Source organism: Capsicum annuum, chromosome 10 (genome assembly GCF_002878395.1).
Source record: "Capsicum annuum cultivar UCD-10X-F1 chromosome 10, UCD10Xv1.1, whole genome shotgun sequence".
In the NCBI taxonomy this organism is placed as follows: domain Eukaryota; kingdom Viridiplantae; phylum Streptophyta; class Magnoliopsida; order Solanales; family Solanaceae; genus Capsicum; species Capsicum annuum.
The window spans coordinates 37,935,136-37,950,245 of NC_061120.1; the positions used below are offsets into that span (position 1 = coordinate 37,935,136).

General features: G+C 34.0%; 1 protein-coding gene across 4 annotated transcripts; it reads left to right on the forward strand.

Annotated features, from left to right (window-relative positions):
* Nucleotides 1-2,670: 2,670 nt before the first annotated feature.
* On the forward strand, nucleotides 2,671-12,930 carry LOC107845782 (pre-mRNA-splicing factor syf2). 4 transcript variants are annotated; one of them, XR_007046172.1, is made up of 8 exons: nucleotides 2,671-2,901; nucleotides 3,461-3,611; nucleotides 5,605-5,807; nucleotides 5,958-6,198; nucleotides 11,422-11,558; nucleotides 11,653-11,881; nucleotides 12,399-12,523; nucleotides 12,611-12,930. XR_007046172.1 is itself a non-coding variant. In XM_047398563.1 (7 exons), the coding sequence occupies exons 2-6, from the start codon at nucleotides 3,488-3,490 to the stop codon at nucleotides 11,878-11,880; spliced, it is 933 nt and encodes a 310-aa protein (XP_047254519.1). In that variant the 5' UTR covers nucleotides 2,671-2,901; nucleotides 3,461-3,487; the 3' UTR covers nucleotide 11,881; nucleotides 12,399-12,930. The 4 variants fall into 4 exon arrangements, 3 of the variants coding, with proteins under 3 accessions (XP_047254519.1, XP_016545751.2, XP_016545752.2); XM_047398563.1 differs by having other exon boundaries at nucleotides 12,399-12,930; XM_016690265.2 differs by lacking the exons at nucleotides 12,399-12,523; nucleotides 12,611-12,930 and adding an exon at nucleotides 3,179-3,303 and having other exon boundaries at nucleotides 11,653-12,211.
* The last annotated feature ends 2,180 nt before the right edge of the window (nucleotides 12,931-15,110 follow it).

Here is a 15,110-nt window from a genome sequence, read left to right on the forward strand (position 1 = left end):
ATAGAAGGAAGCACACTTCATCAAAGCTTTTATACATAGATAAGCTACAAAAGAATGGTGATATTAACGTGCAATAGATTCGTTCAAGTAACAATGTGACTGATTTATTCACCAAGTCTCTTCCAATTGCAACTTTCAAGAAGATGGTGCACAAGATCGGGATGCAAAGGTTCGAGGATGTTCTCATTAAAGGGAGTTAATACGCGTTATACTCTTTTTTTCTTATAAGGGTTTGTCCCACTGGGTTTTCTTGTAAAGTTTTTAATGAGGTAGCTTATATGCGTATTGTTAGAGATGTGTACTCTTTTTCCTTCACTATATTTTTTCCCACTGGGTTTTTTCTAGTAAAATTTTAACGAGGCACATTATCTATCAATTAGATATTCAAGGGGGAGTGTTATAAATGTACAATATATAGTGAATGTCTACTTTACCATATATAGTGAATACCTACTTTACCATATATTGTGATGTCTATTTGTGTAAAAGTTACAAACCCCAAGGTTAGTTTTTTGCTATAAATAAAGGGGTTTTCCTTCATTGTAATTCATCCCTCAAGAGAAATAAGAATTCCTTATGAAAAATAAAGAAGTCTACTCTCTTCTCTCTATTCTTCTTGTTCTTTGCTTTATATTTCATAACAGAATTGATACTCATTTAATTTATTTATTTTTGTCTTTTATTTTATATACTAAAGATTCTTAAAATGTAAAAGAAATAAAAACGATGGATTTCATATTTTAGGCATTAAGTTTGTTATTTGTATGATGATAAAGGAATAAAATCCACCTTTTGGAAGGAAAGAAAAATTATTTAGTCTTGAAATAAATTAAATTTTGTAAGAAACATTAGCAAAATGATCCCTTCTTTAGTACTATTCGAAATGGATCTTTGAAATATTACTCAATTAATTATTGTATGTTTTTCGTGAATGTAGAATGAGGTAAGGATATGAACTGGCATTTAATAGTATAATAAAATAAAATATAAATATAACGGTCACAAAAAAAAGTGAAGAAACTAAATTAAAAATAATTTTTTTTTCTAAATTGTTATGTCTTAAATTACAGATTTACTTGATTTGTTGATGTGCAATTACTTACAGAAAATTTGAAGCAAAAAAAATCATCTTTTCACTATACTTTTATCAAAAATTATATTGCATAAACATTTGCAAGTAATCTACATCTAAAATTTCCTGGTAATAATACATATTAAAAAAAATTCATTGAATTTTGTTTGGCAACAAAAAAGTTCGTAGGTTTACCATCAATCTTTTTTTTTTGTAAGAAATTTTATAGAAAATTAGATTATCTAAAAATTGTTTTGTATAATCTCAAGACAAATTTTCACGGTATTTACATTTTTCTTATACTTTAAGAGATAGAAGTTTGAATAAATGGATTTGAAGAGCTAAATAGGTCTATTATTAATAAAATAAAATTTATGACATGGCATCCTAGGAGAAAGGAAGGTTTTTGAATTGTTAAATATTTTTTTGCGAAAAATAAGGATAGTTGGATAATATTCTTGTCTTAAATGTAACAAAAGTGATATTTGAAGACAATTTTTAAAACATAGGTAGCTATTCATGGAAATAACTCAATTAAGTTGGGTTGAACATCATGGGGTTTCAGGTTCAGTTCCTAATAGAAACAAGTGAAAAGGTTCAAATATGCCATCAAACTATCAAAAATGACTAATTTATGTCATTCATTAAAAGATTGGCTCATTTATGTCATCGCCGTTGCAAAACAAATTCGTTCATGTCATTGCTTGTTAACAGTGATATTTCAATAATAGTTTTGCCATATGACGTCTTATTAAAGGTCACGTCATTAATTAAAAAAACAACAAGAATTACTTTATTTTCTCTTACATTTTGTTCGTAATAGTTAGTGCCTTGAATCTTTGATGAAGATGCACCCGTCATAGCATTGAATGAGAAATCCCTGAAGCATAAATAATAAAAAAAGGGCAGCCCGGTGCACTAAAACTACCGCTATGCACGGCGTCCGAGGAAGGACCCCACCACAAGGGTGTATCGTACGCAACCTTACCTTGTATTTCTGCTAGAGGCTGTTTCCAAGGCTTGAACCCGTGACCTCCTAATCACTTGGCAGCAACTTTACCAGTTACTTCAAGGCTCCCCTTCAACAGAGAATGCAACAGAGAATGCAACAGAGAAATCCCTGAAGCATAAACAATAATCAACCAAAATGTATGCAACAGAGAATGATTAACCATTCATTTGGAGGTTTGTAAGGCTTGAAAAAAGAGTATTTTAGGCCTCACTTATTTTTGCAGTTATTGGAGCTTGACCTAAGAATATCTCGAAATATATTCAGCTGCTTAGTCAACATAATTAAGACGACCACATAATTTTAATTAATGACATGGACCTATAATAAGACGGCACATGACAAAGCTATTTTTGAAAAACCACCTTTAACAAGATGACATGGATGGATCTATTTTGTAACGGGTTAACATAAACGAGTCAAACTTTTAATGAATGATATAAATAAGTTATTTTTTATAATTTGATGACATATTTAAGCCCCTTTTCTAGAAACAATCATTAAGTGATTTCTTTTTGTTTATTCTAATTTTGGTGGTGGGAGGTGGCAGGATATGCCGTTGAATTAATCAGTTACGCACACACCGTAAGAAGAAAAGGTTGAAATGGAGAATGGACCTGCCCAGATGCAAAATTTGGGCCAAAATTCCTTGTAGCCCATTGATTGGAATTTTTGAAAAAGAAAAATGGAACCAAATCCCAAAATAAAGGGTTACGTCATTGTCGTCCCCGAATCGAAATCCAGGGGTATTCTTGAATTTCTTTTTCCCCTGTAAAGTTCACACCACTACCTCGATTAACCTCCGAAATCGAGTTTGTAGGTAACAACTAATTCGATTACTCTTGCTATTCTCTTTAATCTGCTCCGTTTCCGATTTCAAATTTATACAATTTATTTGCAAGTTTATTTGTTTCCCATGTGATATAATGGCTCCAAAATATGATGATTGCCCTTCAGCGTTGGCATCATATCACTAGTCAATTCTCTGAATATTTCTCTTGTTAAATAAGGCCTTAAATTTAATCAATGATTTAAATGGTTAATTATGTCTTATCCTTCACACCTTTAAAAGGGGTTTTATTGAACAACTTTCCCGGGGAGTCCGATGGTATTAGTCGAGGTGCCCGCAAGCTGGAGCAGACACCACGGTTATTAAAACATAAAGGGGAAAGAAATACAATAGCTTATTGGTGTAGGAATTACGAGAAGATAAGTGTTACTGGTAACGAGAAGCATAGATAAATTTTTTAATTCTTTTAGAAGCTTGAGGTCGATTGAAGTTACAGGGAGACTTTTACTTTGTGAGATGTAATCTTTTTCAGGTTTTCCCAGCTCTAAAGTTTATTTTGGTTAAATCTACGTTCACATTCACGCTGCAGGATTGCTGTGATAAAGGAAACTTAAACATGACTGGCGAAAGAAGAGTTCACCCAGATTGTCGGAATGCATCGAACCCTTATCATGAATGCAGCGAGTATTGCTTTAGAATAATAGCAGAAGTAAAGAAGCAAATGACCAAAGCTGAAACAGGTAAAACCTTGATTTTTAAGTTTCAACCCTAGAGTACTTTGACATTTTTGGATATAAGCGCTAACAATTCAACTGTCAAAAAGTTAAAACCATTTAACTCTGGTTGTTTGCACTCACCCAAAGAGCCAAAAACATAATAACAACAACCATAATAATTATAATACAAGAAAATTAATTAGATAGTGCTGTCCACGATTTAATTTATGTCTTTGTTTTGTTGCTTAGTTGTTATTGCTTGCACAAGTTTAGTGACCCTTCACTGAAGATACTGATGGTTGTTGCTTCACTTGCCATTCTTTGTTCATGTTTTTCTTTTTTTTAGTGATTAGGTTCACACAAAGGGTCTCCTAGGCATTACTAGGCTTTTCCTTTCAGACAACTGTGGTATAATGATTTGATGTCTAAGTTTATCTTCAGAAAGTCACAGCAATGAAGGAATCATAGTAGGAGCAATCAAAGAAGGTATTATACCGGAGAGAGAGTGACCAAGCAATCTTTGCTAGTAAAAGATGGGAAAGTGAGAGTGCAAGGTGTTAGCTGATTCAGAGACATATATTGCTCTGTTGCGACCTGCATTACAGAGGTCAAAAGAGTTGATAATTGGTATTTAAGTCAGTAAGAAGCAGGGAAATACGGCTGTCATGTCAATAGTACAATTATCAGTATGCCGGAGATGTGGTGTATGGTATGTATTAGAGATGAAAACCAACTCCTTCGGAAAACTTGAATACATTGCCGCCTAACAGAGATGTAAGACAGGTAATTGGTGGTTTGCCGGAGTATTCTACCCTACTTTCCTTATACTACTCAGACCTATTAGACAGGCCTGTCTTTTTCTACTCATACTAGGGCAGTAGAGCCAACCCTTTCAACTATTCTATTTTCAATATATCCTCCTAGTTTATAATAGTAGGTGGTGCAAATATTGTAATTACTATCATATTATCAAGATTATAGTTAAGTTAATGTAAAATAAATGATTTGGTGTTCAAAACCAGGCATGTTCTTCTAATAAAGTCTTATGCTACCCTTATCTTTCGTGGATGTAAAATTTCAATTTTTCCTGTTTCCCTACAGACCATTCTCTTCCTATGTGGGCAGGAAAATGTGAGTTCTACAATTAACCCTAGATGGAAAGACGAAGCTTGGGATCCTGTTTTTCAAGCCTTGGGAGCTACATGAATTTGAGATGTGTGGAGGCAAAAGCTTTACATGCTTGCAGTGCCTGAGATACAGATTTGCCAATCTGACATATGACATGTTTACACTTCTGGGGAAAAGTAAACAATGTTGTCAATAGTACGTGGGACAGGGAAGAGTACAGTGTTGTGATTACATGTGAATATTGCATAGGAGCACCTTGTAAAGTGTAATCATTTCTGTCGTGTTAACGCCATTGAATTGGGAAATGAGGATATATATATACTGAAGTGAACTTTTTCATGTCAGCAATAGACACATACTACACTAAGTCAAAGCTTCATTTTAGGTTGCACTTATATCTGGTCAAGATTCCTTGGCTTTATTTGAGAATTAAGTTATTGACAAGGATGTAGTTCACAATCAGTGCTTTTAGTTTTTGTTTTTATAAAGCTATAAAAGAGCTTTATCCTCCAAAACCTTTCTTCCATCAGCAAGGAGCCCAACGGTGGCTTTTCCATACCAGGTGGCTTGAGCCCCAATCTCATGGTTGGAGGTGAAAGGTCTTTACCACTATGCTACACCTCTATTTTCTTAATAACCATGTGCACTGGTTAGTTTTTGCTCATTTCAACTGCAGATACTATACTTAAACCAAAGATAAAGTATGTAAGCATGAACTGTTGGAGATGCTCGCACATTAGGTTTAATTGGTAAAGCTCACATAAGTCTTTTCTCAAGCATTTTTTGCTAGCAGCTTTGTTTCTAGGGAGAGCTAATGCCTAATGTTTGCCCCGTAGAACACCAAATTTGTTGTATCTTTCATTACCTGACCTACTTAATGTGCTATCAGGTGTATTGCAAGCTAATACCATTGATGTTCATCACCACTCGGTTGTGAGTTCTGATGGGGGTGAAGATGCACCTGATGAAAGGGATGGCGTCGAAGGGCACACTGATGCAGATGATCAAGCTGAGGGAGGGGATAATATGGAAATAGACTCCTCAAATCTCACTGGGAGGAAGAAAAAGTTATTTGAATTGAGGTTAAAAATGGTAATTGTGAATATGATTCATTTCTGTTTCTTTTGAAAGCAATGTCATTATTCTGTCATCTTCTCAATTACTATTCATTTTCTTGTCTTTTGTCCTTTATAGTATCTTCGATCAAATTATTTATATCCTAGCTTGTTGAATTTTATGCAGAATGAGGCAAGAAAAGCTAACCAAACTGCAATGGTAGCAGAGAAGAAAAAAACAGAAGCTCCTCCAGAGTCTAGGGGAATATCCAAGCAAAAATGGATGGAGGAGAGGAAGAAGAAAATTGGAAAGTTGTTAGATGCTAATGGGTTAGATATGAGCAAGGCATATATGCTAGATACACAAGAGTCTGCAGAGGCAAAGTATAAGAAGTGGGAGAAGGAGCCTGCTCCAGCTGGTTGGGATGGTATGCCTAATTTTTCATCACTGTTCTATTTCCAGACTCCACCACCCCCACAATCAAATCCCCAAAAACTAAAATAATACTTGCAAGAAATAGAAAACTGTACATGTTCAAAGATATGGAGCATAAAATGTGTTCCTGAGATAAGCTCACTTTGTTTCGCCAAAAGTATCATTGTCTTCCTAGCTATTACGGATTCCATAATCTAGCCTTAGCTGCTCAGTGAGATTTATGTGTAATTCCTTGTTTCCCTTAAAATGGTCGAGGAGGAAGTAAATTCTTGACCATCATGTTTTATTCGTATCAATTCTTAAAAAGAAATGTAGGGATTTTAGCATGCTCATTTAAGTTGTATACCTGTGACTTTTGGTGTGCTTCATCTAATTAAGAGTTTGTTTAGACTTAAAAGTATGATGTAGAGAAGGAAATATTGACATGAGAGAACTAATTGACGTGTTCACTGTGTAACAGAAAAGTATTATTCAGCTCTATGATGGATTTTATAGGGATGGAGACCTGTTGGAGACTTCTAGACTTGGAGTGGAATTCAGAAAGAGCAGTGTGTTTTAGAATAGACAAATCATCTACAGTTTGGTGGAATCATCGTTTTCAATTTTCATGTTTCACCATTATCTTTGGAGGGAATGTGTCCTAATTTACACTTTTTACTTTAGGAGGAGGACGAAAATAGCAGCATGTTATATCTATAAAATTTCAATAAACCAGCTCGCTTTTTAGATCTTAAAACAAGAATAGCTATGCCTCAGTCCCAACCACAATACCTTGTCCCTATTATTTCTATACTTTGTACTTAAGCATTATCTAACATTAGGGGTTCTCTTACATATATTATAGTGGTGATATCTCTAAAGTACCAAGGATCTTTTGATAAGCACTAGTCTTCTAGTTGATATCACCTATATGGAGTTTCAACTTCCACTTCTTTATATCTTTTGCTAGATTTCTCAACATTTTGATATTTTAGATCTTTTGTGATAATTTCGTTTCATGTGGTTTTAACTTTTAGGTATACCACTTCCTCTTTTAACACCTTTAATCATCAGTTTGTCTCATCTAAGAGCTGGTGTATTTGGAGTCCTACGTAACACGTTTCGACCCCATGTCAAGTGTTCTGCTATTTATGCCTTCTAATGGATGGACGTGATCATTTCTGATCTTATTTAATCTTGTAAGACTGCACATTCATTTTAACATTCCCATGTCTGTGACACTCATCTTGTACATTTGTTGAGCTATAGAAGCCTATGTTGCGCAGATTCGTCGGTTCCGCCGCTGAACCCATTCCGACGCGATGCTGGTGCGGGAACGGATGCAGGGTGCATCTCCTATTCAGTCAAACGAATTCGGAGACGTTGACCCACCTTCAAGAACAGAGTTGGTTGTCGTCGCCGGAAGGGAGAAAGATCGGCGATGGGTTTAGGGTTATCGTCGTGGAAGGGAGAAAACCGGCGACTGTAATTGTTATCATCGCCGGAAGTGAGAAAACCGGCGACTGTTGTCATCGCCGAAAGGGCGAAATCCGGCGACTGTAATCATTGTCGTCGGAATTTGAATAACTTTTCAGATCAACTGGTTTTTAATAATTATATTTTTTAAATATAAAAAGAATTTTATATTAATATAGTAAAAAATATATGTGCCTGTTGGTTTCCATAAAAAAAAATTTATACTAATATAGTAAAAAAAAATGTGTCTGTTGGTTTTCCAAAAATACAAGTATACAGTACTATAGAGTAAGTTTAATTGAAAAAATAAGAGATAATACATAAAAGCCCCCCTAAACTTGTCTAGATAACTTACTTTAGCACTCTAACTTTATGTGTAGTTATTTACCCCCCTAATTTCTTCTTAAGTGAATTTAGTAACTCCTTTAACAAGGAGAGTGAAGACACTCTCCAAAGCACGCGTGAAAGAAAGAAAAAGGTAAAAAAATTGACAAAATCCCAACTTATTAATTTATTTTACATTTTCTCTCTCTCCACCCTTTTCTTCCATCAGACTTCAAAGCTACCAAATACCCACATCATTGCTCCATCCTTCCTCCATCGCCACTCCCGCATCTTCCATTCCATCCAATATTTTGGGCATAGGTGATAGGAGAAAAGCTTGTTAGATATTTATGACGACTATTACTCCGAGGAGGATGTTTCATGAGAAAATAGAAATTCAATTCATGAGAAAATTGAAATCCAATTCATGAGAAATTTAATTGTTTTTTGCGGATTTTATGAAATCGGCGGTTGCCCTATTAACGTCTTCTCACACGCCACCATTTCATCTCCCGCCACTGTTTCTTTAATTTCATTATAATTTATTTTGGTACGATTTTGTGGCCCAATTTCTCATTGTCGTTGTTGAGTGTTGTGTAGTTGACAGCAATGGTGAATTATTTTGGAGTTGGTATTAACGGTGGTGAGAATTCTGAAATTGATAGAGATGGAGGTTATATTGCTCTTGGTAATGGGTACAATAAAATTCGTAGCGGTGGTGTTGAATTTGAGAGTTGATAGTAGTGATAATGAAGAGGGTGGGGAGTAGTTGGCGGGCTCTGTGAAATCTTCACTGGCCGGCGTTGATACTTGAAAGGATGAGCTGTATCGGTGTCCATGGATAGCATAGAAAGGGACGACGATGTGGATGGATCTTCTGAGGATGAAGGTTGATGGGTAAAAAAGGGAAAAAAAAACTTTCAAAAATGTTTTTTAAAAAAAATTGACACGTCGAGGTGCGTGTAGAGCACTTCCTACTATTTGTGTGGTTTTTTATTTCTGAGGGGGTATTAAATTCACTTGAAATGAAATTAAGGGGATAAATAATTACATGTAAACTTAGAGTGCTAAAGTAAGTTAGGAAGACAAGTTTAGGGGGGTTTTAATGTATTATCTCAAAAAATAACTAAAAGTTATCTTAAAAGTTAAAAGTGAATTTTTAGAATATATTTATAACTCTACATTTATTATACTCCCTCCATCCCAAATTATGTGTCGCCATTTCCTTTTTGGTCCGTCCCAAAAAGAATGTTGCCTTTCCTTATTTGGTAAGTTTTTAAAGACACAATTACAATTTTACCCTTAGTGGTCCCACTTGATTTTAAATACTCTGACTTCTTTTTTATTTGTCTTTTTAATTAAAAGTGGTCCTACTTGATTTTAAATACTATTACTCCTTTCTTTAAAAAGGATAATTTTGTAATTTTAACAAAGTCAATACTTATTTCTTAAATATCGAGTCCGGTCAAATGGTGACACATAATTTGGGACGGAGGGAGTATTTAATTTTTTTAGCCGAATCCCCACACCCGTATCCATACTCGGATTCGCACCCTCCGAATAAGGGTGTTCATGGGTCGGTTTGGATTGGTTAGTGGTTAAAACCATAACCAAAACCAATTTAGTTGGTTTTTGAATTTCTAAAACCAAACCAAACCACAAAAAGAAAATAACCGTTGGTTTGGTTCTTGTCGGTTTGGTTTGGTTTGGTTTTTCGATTTTTTCGGTTATTGACTAGCCTACTCCAACCATCTCTAGAATAAACTCTTTTTTTTAACCCATAGAAAAGAGTATCACATTGAACAATTTCTCATGAAATATTTGTAGAGTGATGGACAAATGACACTATAAACTCTTAAAAATCAAAACAAACTATTAAACAAAATCAACATTGAGATGAAAAGAACCAGTTTTGTATTGTAGGCACTAAGATTATCCAACAACATACAACTACATACATGTACATTGTAAAACAGAGCTTTGTATTCTGTTGCAGTGTACTGCAAGAAGAGACAAGAGTTAGGCAAATTTGAGTTATTTGTTTACTTTATAGACTAGCTAGGTGAGCTAATCATATAGAGAAAAGATTAAATAAACAAGGAGACATAAAATTACCATTTGAAACAGAGACCATGGTAACTCGTATTGTGAAAGCTGAAGTAGAAAAAGTGAGGTGGGGACCATAGGGTTAACTTATTAGTAATAGTGGGTAGAGTTGGGCTTGGGTTTGGGGCTTTGGGCAATTGGGTTAAAGTATTGGTTGGGCTAGACATAGATTAAAATTTAGTTTTAGATTAAATTTAATAAAATATCTATATTTTATTTATAAATTATATATAAATAATTATAATATATATAAATATATATATATATATAAAAAATTATCGGTTCGGTTTGGTTATTTTCATGGGTTTTTTTAAGTAAAACAATAACCAAACCAAATAGCATCGGTTTTTTAAAATTTAAAATCAAACCTAACTAAACCAAACCAAATGTCGGTTTTTTTAATTGGTTCAAACCCATGAACACCCCTGTCCCTGAATCTTAAAATTTAAATTTTGACAAATCCGACTCTGAGATCTGCACCCTTCTCGGATACCCTCACCCGAGTCCATACAACTTAGATAGAAGCACAACGTTCACCCTCATGTATCATTGTCGGTCTTATGATATAGAAGCCTTTCACTTTGGTAGATATCTTCCCATCACATTACACTCCTGTGACACACCTCCATTTATATATCATATGCATAGCATCTTCATCTATTATTCCATTCTATTAGTATATTGACCCTAGGTGTCTTGAAGGTCTAGGCACCTCAATTTCATCTAAAATTTACATCTAATTAGAAAAGGTTTACATTTTTACGGTTGTGGATGTGGTGTTGCAGACTTGCAGCTGGGAAAGAACTGGGAATTGGTTGGATTCCTTCAATTGAATTAAATTCAATATTCTATCATTTTCAATTTTTCCTTGTGGAGATCTTTATAGAGCTATTTGGGGAATATGGCTGTCTGTTCTGGCAAAATTTCTCTTGTATTTGCCAGTCTTGAATTATCTAGCTTGAATTTAAGGTAGAAGATGGACTGTCTTCTGGGTTTTGATTGTACAATTGGCATTGTCACGTAAGATTATCTCAAACTTCTAGCTTAGAATGGAATGCTAGAATTCTCTTTAATTTTCTGCCTTGTTCTGCGGTAGAGCTACATAGCTTGAGTAGTAGTAAATAGTGATATATCTTCGAGCTTGCAGTGAGACATGGCAAAAATGTTCCATTTTCTTGAAGTTCAATTCCTTGTATTGGAAATGTCATTGACCTCATTGTAACTTTGTTTTATTTTCTGGCATTTGGAAAATTTTAGATTGTGATGCAGTTATATATGGTGAAGCTAATCTAATCTCCTTTGCTCTCTCTGTTGTATGTTATTTTTTCAGTTTTTAATCAGAAAACACTATACAATGCTTACAAGAAGCGGACCAAGAATGTTGCTATTGATGTAGATGAGTACAATAAAATGAAGGAAGCTGATCCAGAATTTTATCGAGAAGCTTCCAGTCTCCAGTATGGGAAGGTAGCTTCAGCCATGATCCCTAGCTTTGTTTGTTTTTATCTATTTCAGACTTCAGAGAATGGGTTAGCTACACTAACATCTTTCAATTGTACAGGCACCAAAATTGTCAGACGACAAGATAGAGAGGATGGTGAAGGAGCTCAAGGACAGGGATGAGAAGCGCCAATCATTTAGTCGGAGGAGAAAATTCCATGAAGAGAAAGACATTGACTCTATCAATGATCGTAACGAGCACTTCAATAAAAAGATTGAGCGTGCCTTTGGAAAATACACCTTGGAGATCAAGAATAACCTTGAGAGAGGAACTGCTTTGCCTGATTAAGGTATTAGCATATGATGTCGATGTGTACTTTTCTGTATCTTAGAGCAGTCTTGTGATGGGGATGTTCCTTGATGCTGTTGCTTTCCTGTATCATGATTTCAGCTAGCGTCAATTACTATCTCTCAACCTGATGCAAATCCTTGATGGTTGTTGATAATGGTTCATATTGTAAATCCCATTATTTGCAAGAAACTTTTTAATATAGACCAGAAAAATGTCTTTTTTCCCTTCCTAAATGAAAAGTTTTGAATAGGGAAATGATCTATTAAATGTATGAGCTTTCTTTCTGAATAGAGAAATGATCTATTAAAGGTATGAGCTTTCTTAGTGACATAGGATTATTACTGATTGTTTGAAAAATAAGCTGGAAGTATTCTATAGGAAGTATTCTATCTTTGTGTAGACAGATACTGGCAATGAAGAATTTCTATTTCTTAGCAATTTATGCATCCAATTCAGAAGGTAGAGGTACTTATTCTTGTTTATGCGTTGCACTGGTCATGTCGACTATGTTGCAGCATCAGGTGCTTAAATTTCTTGCGGAGGGTTGAGCAACCGAACGATTTTTTCAATGGTTTGGCCGGATCTGCACAAAGTTCGCTCGTAAATGGCTGAGTCATTTAGTAGAAAGGAATACCCGAGGGTACCTCATTTATGTTGATATAAATCATTTGTGGGTTTTAGTTATGCAATTTTGGGTTTTGCTCTTACTGAAGCTATTGCCTTGTAGGGTGCTGGTGTTACCCGATTTTCAAAGGCATTTTGCAAAAACCTTTCTTGATACTAGTAAGGTTCATCCATAGCTAAGATGTCTCTACTTGTAGGCAGAGACGGGAGTAATGGGCAGTTTTAGACTAATGATTTTTTAATCATCCACAAAGCATTACTTTCGACGGCTTCCAATTGAGTGAACCATGAGCACTTGGTCATTGTACCACACCATTGGCATAAAACAGTTCTTATTTCCACTTTCTTGCATAACGTTGTGTTGGTTGAATATGAAAATAACTAGAGAATCATGAATGACACACGGTACCATTTTTTTTCCTATATCCAAATTCGAATGAGCGGTTGTTTTCCTTAATTCTCAGTTCGGCTCTCGTCTTAAATTATTGTAATTGAATCTGTTGGCCCAAAAAGAGAGAGGAAAAGGAGAAAACTTCCCACTAAACCAACTTAGGGTTGTTTGGTAGGGTGTATAGGATTAGTGTGAAATATTGTGTATTAATAATATTTGAAGTAGTAATTGTGTTAGTTACGCTTGCATAAGTTATGTTTTTATTTTATGCAGTGTTTAGTTTGGTATACTAAAAATAACGTAAATCGCATAATTTCTGGAAAAAAATATCTTTCATAAGTATGGTGGAAAATATTTTGAGGGATAATTGTGATTGAATCATACTAATGCATGCATTAGAATTCATTGAATTATTAATACCATAAATATCTATGCATTAGTAATATATTTCATAATATCAAATAGAGTGTATAACTAATACAAATATTAGTAATACACAGGATAAAAAAGTACACCAAACAGGATAGTAGTAATATACAAAGCTAATACAAGCATTAATTTTTTTAAGAGAGAAGTATCAATTACTCCTTGAAGTTGTTACGTTTTATTCATAATACACCTGAACTTTGAATCGTCTTAAGTACCCCCGAACTTGTTGTTTTAGTACATCGGGTGGCCCTTTTAACCTACATGGCAAAATGAGTGATTTCAAACTCCATCACGCACGTGATGGAGTTAATTTTTTGCCAAATCAACACCTTTCAACGAAAAAAAAAGAACCCCCCCCCCCCCCACCTTTTTCTTTTTAATTTTTCAAAAACTTCAAAGCCTCCTCTCTCTTCTCCTCTTCCTATTTATTATCCCTCTTCCTCCATCACTTTTAAAATATATAAAAAAAAAATTGTTCAACTACTTCTATTTTACCTACTTAAATTAGGGGTGTGCATGGATCGGTTTGGTTTGATTTTTATATTATCGGTTCAATTTATCGATTTTCAATTTTTAAATGCGCTAAATCAATAACCAAACCAATAAGATATTTTCTTATCGATTTTCGATTTATCGATTTTTAATCCTTAACGATTCGATCTTCGATTCAACCGATAAGAAAATACTCATAAAATAGAAAGAGTAGTAACTAACATGAAAATAAACTGGATCTTAATTGCAGTGTAAAATAATAATTTAGTATAATCTAATTGGGTTATCAGTTTATCCAATAACCCAATAAAAAAAATTAAATCGAACCAATAACTCGATAGTTTTTTTTTATAAAATTATTAACCCAATAACTATAAATCAATAACATTTTTATCGGTTCTATTTTTGTACACCCCTAACTTAAATTGTGATTTCTTAGTCCATTAATTATAATAGAAAACGTATTTGTGTATGTGAGTCTCCTCAAATCCTAATCGAAACAGTAATCGAAAACTACTATGAAACACTAATCGGAAAAAACAATCTCATATTTTTAACACAAAAAAAAAAACATAATATTTTTTTTATAATAACTTACTTGATCGACCAAAATTCAGCCTTTCACTATTTCAGAGCAGAGAAAAACACAAAAATATAATATTTTTTAAAGAAAAATTGAATAATTAAGGATAAAAGTAAATTATTTTTTTATATAGAATAAATATGAGAAAAGTGAATGGTATTTATTTGGGTGGACGAATACATAAGCAGTTTTTTCCACATATGCATGCATGTTTTACACGTGGTTTGTAGGCCAAAAATAATCACATGACGTATTAAAATAATAAATTTAAAAGATATTTTATTAGACGATTCAAAATTCAGATATACCATAAATAAAATAAAAATCTATCAAACTACTACTGTATTCTGCTAAATCTGTTTTGAGTATACAAAATAAAGCAAATTGCCTTAGGGGAGGGCTTAGAAAAGATTAAGGGGGACCTACAATTCTTTTGGTTTTTGCTCCTTGCGTGTGTGAATCCACAGTAAAGGCACTTCTCGATCCTAGCACCCTTCCCACCTCCTATGACAAGTGTATCCCAGTGTGCCTTTTTTTTTTTTTTTGACTGTCAATCTGATAGGGCTCATTTGGTAGACCGTATTAAGAGAAATAATTCATGTATTAAGTATGGTATTAATTAATATTATGTTTGATAAAATTTTGAATCAATATATTACTAATATCATGTATTAGTTATACACCTACATGATATTATATGGTGTATTA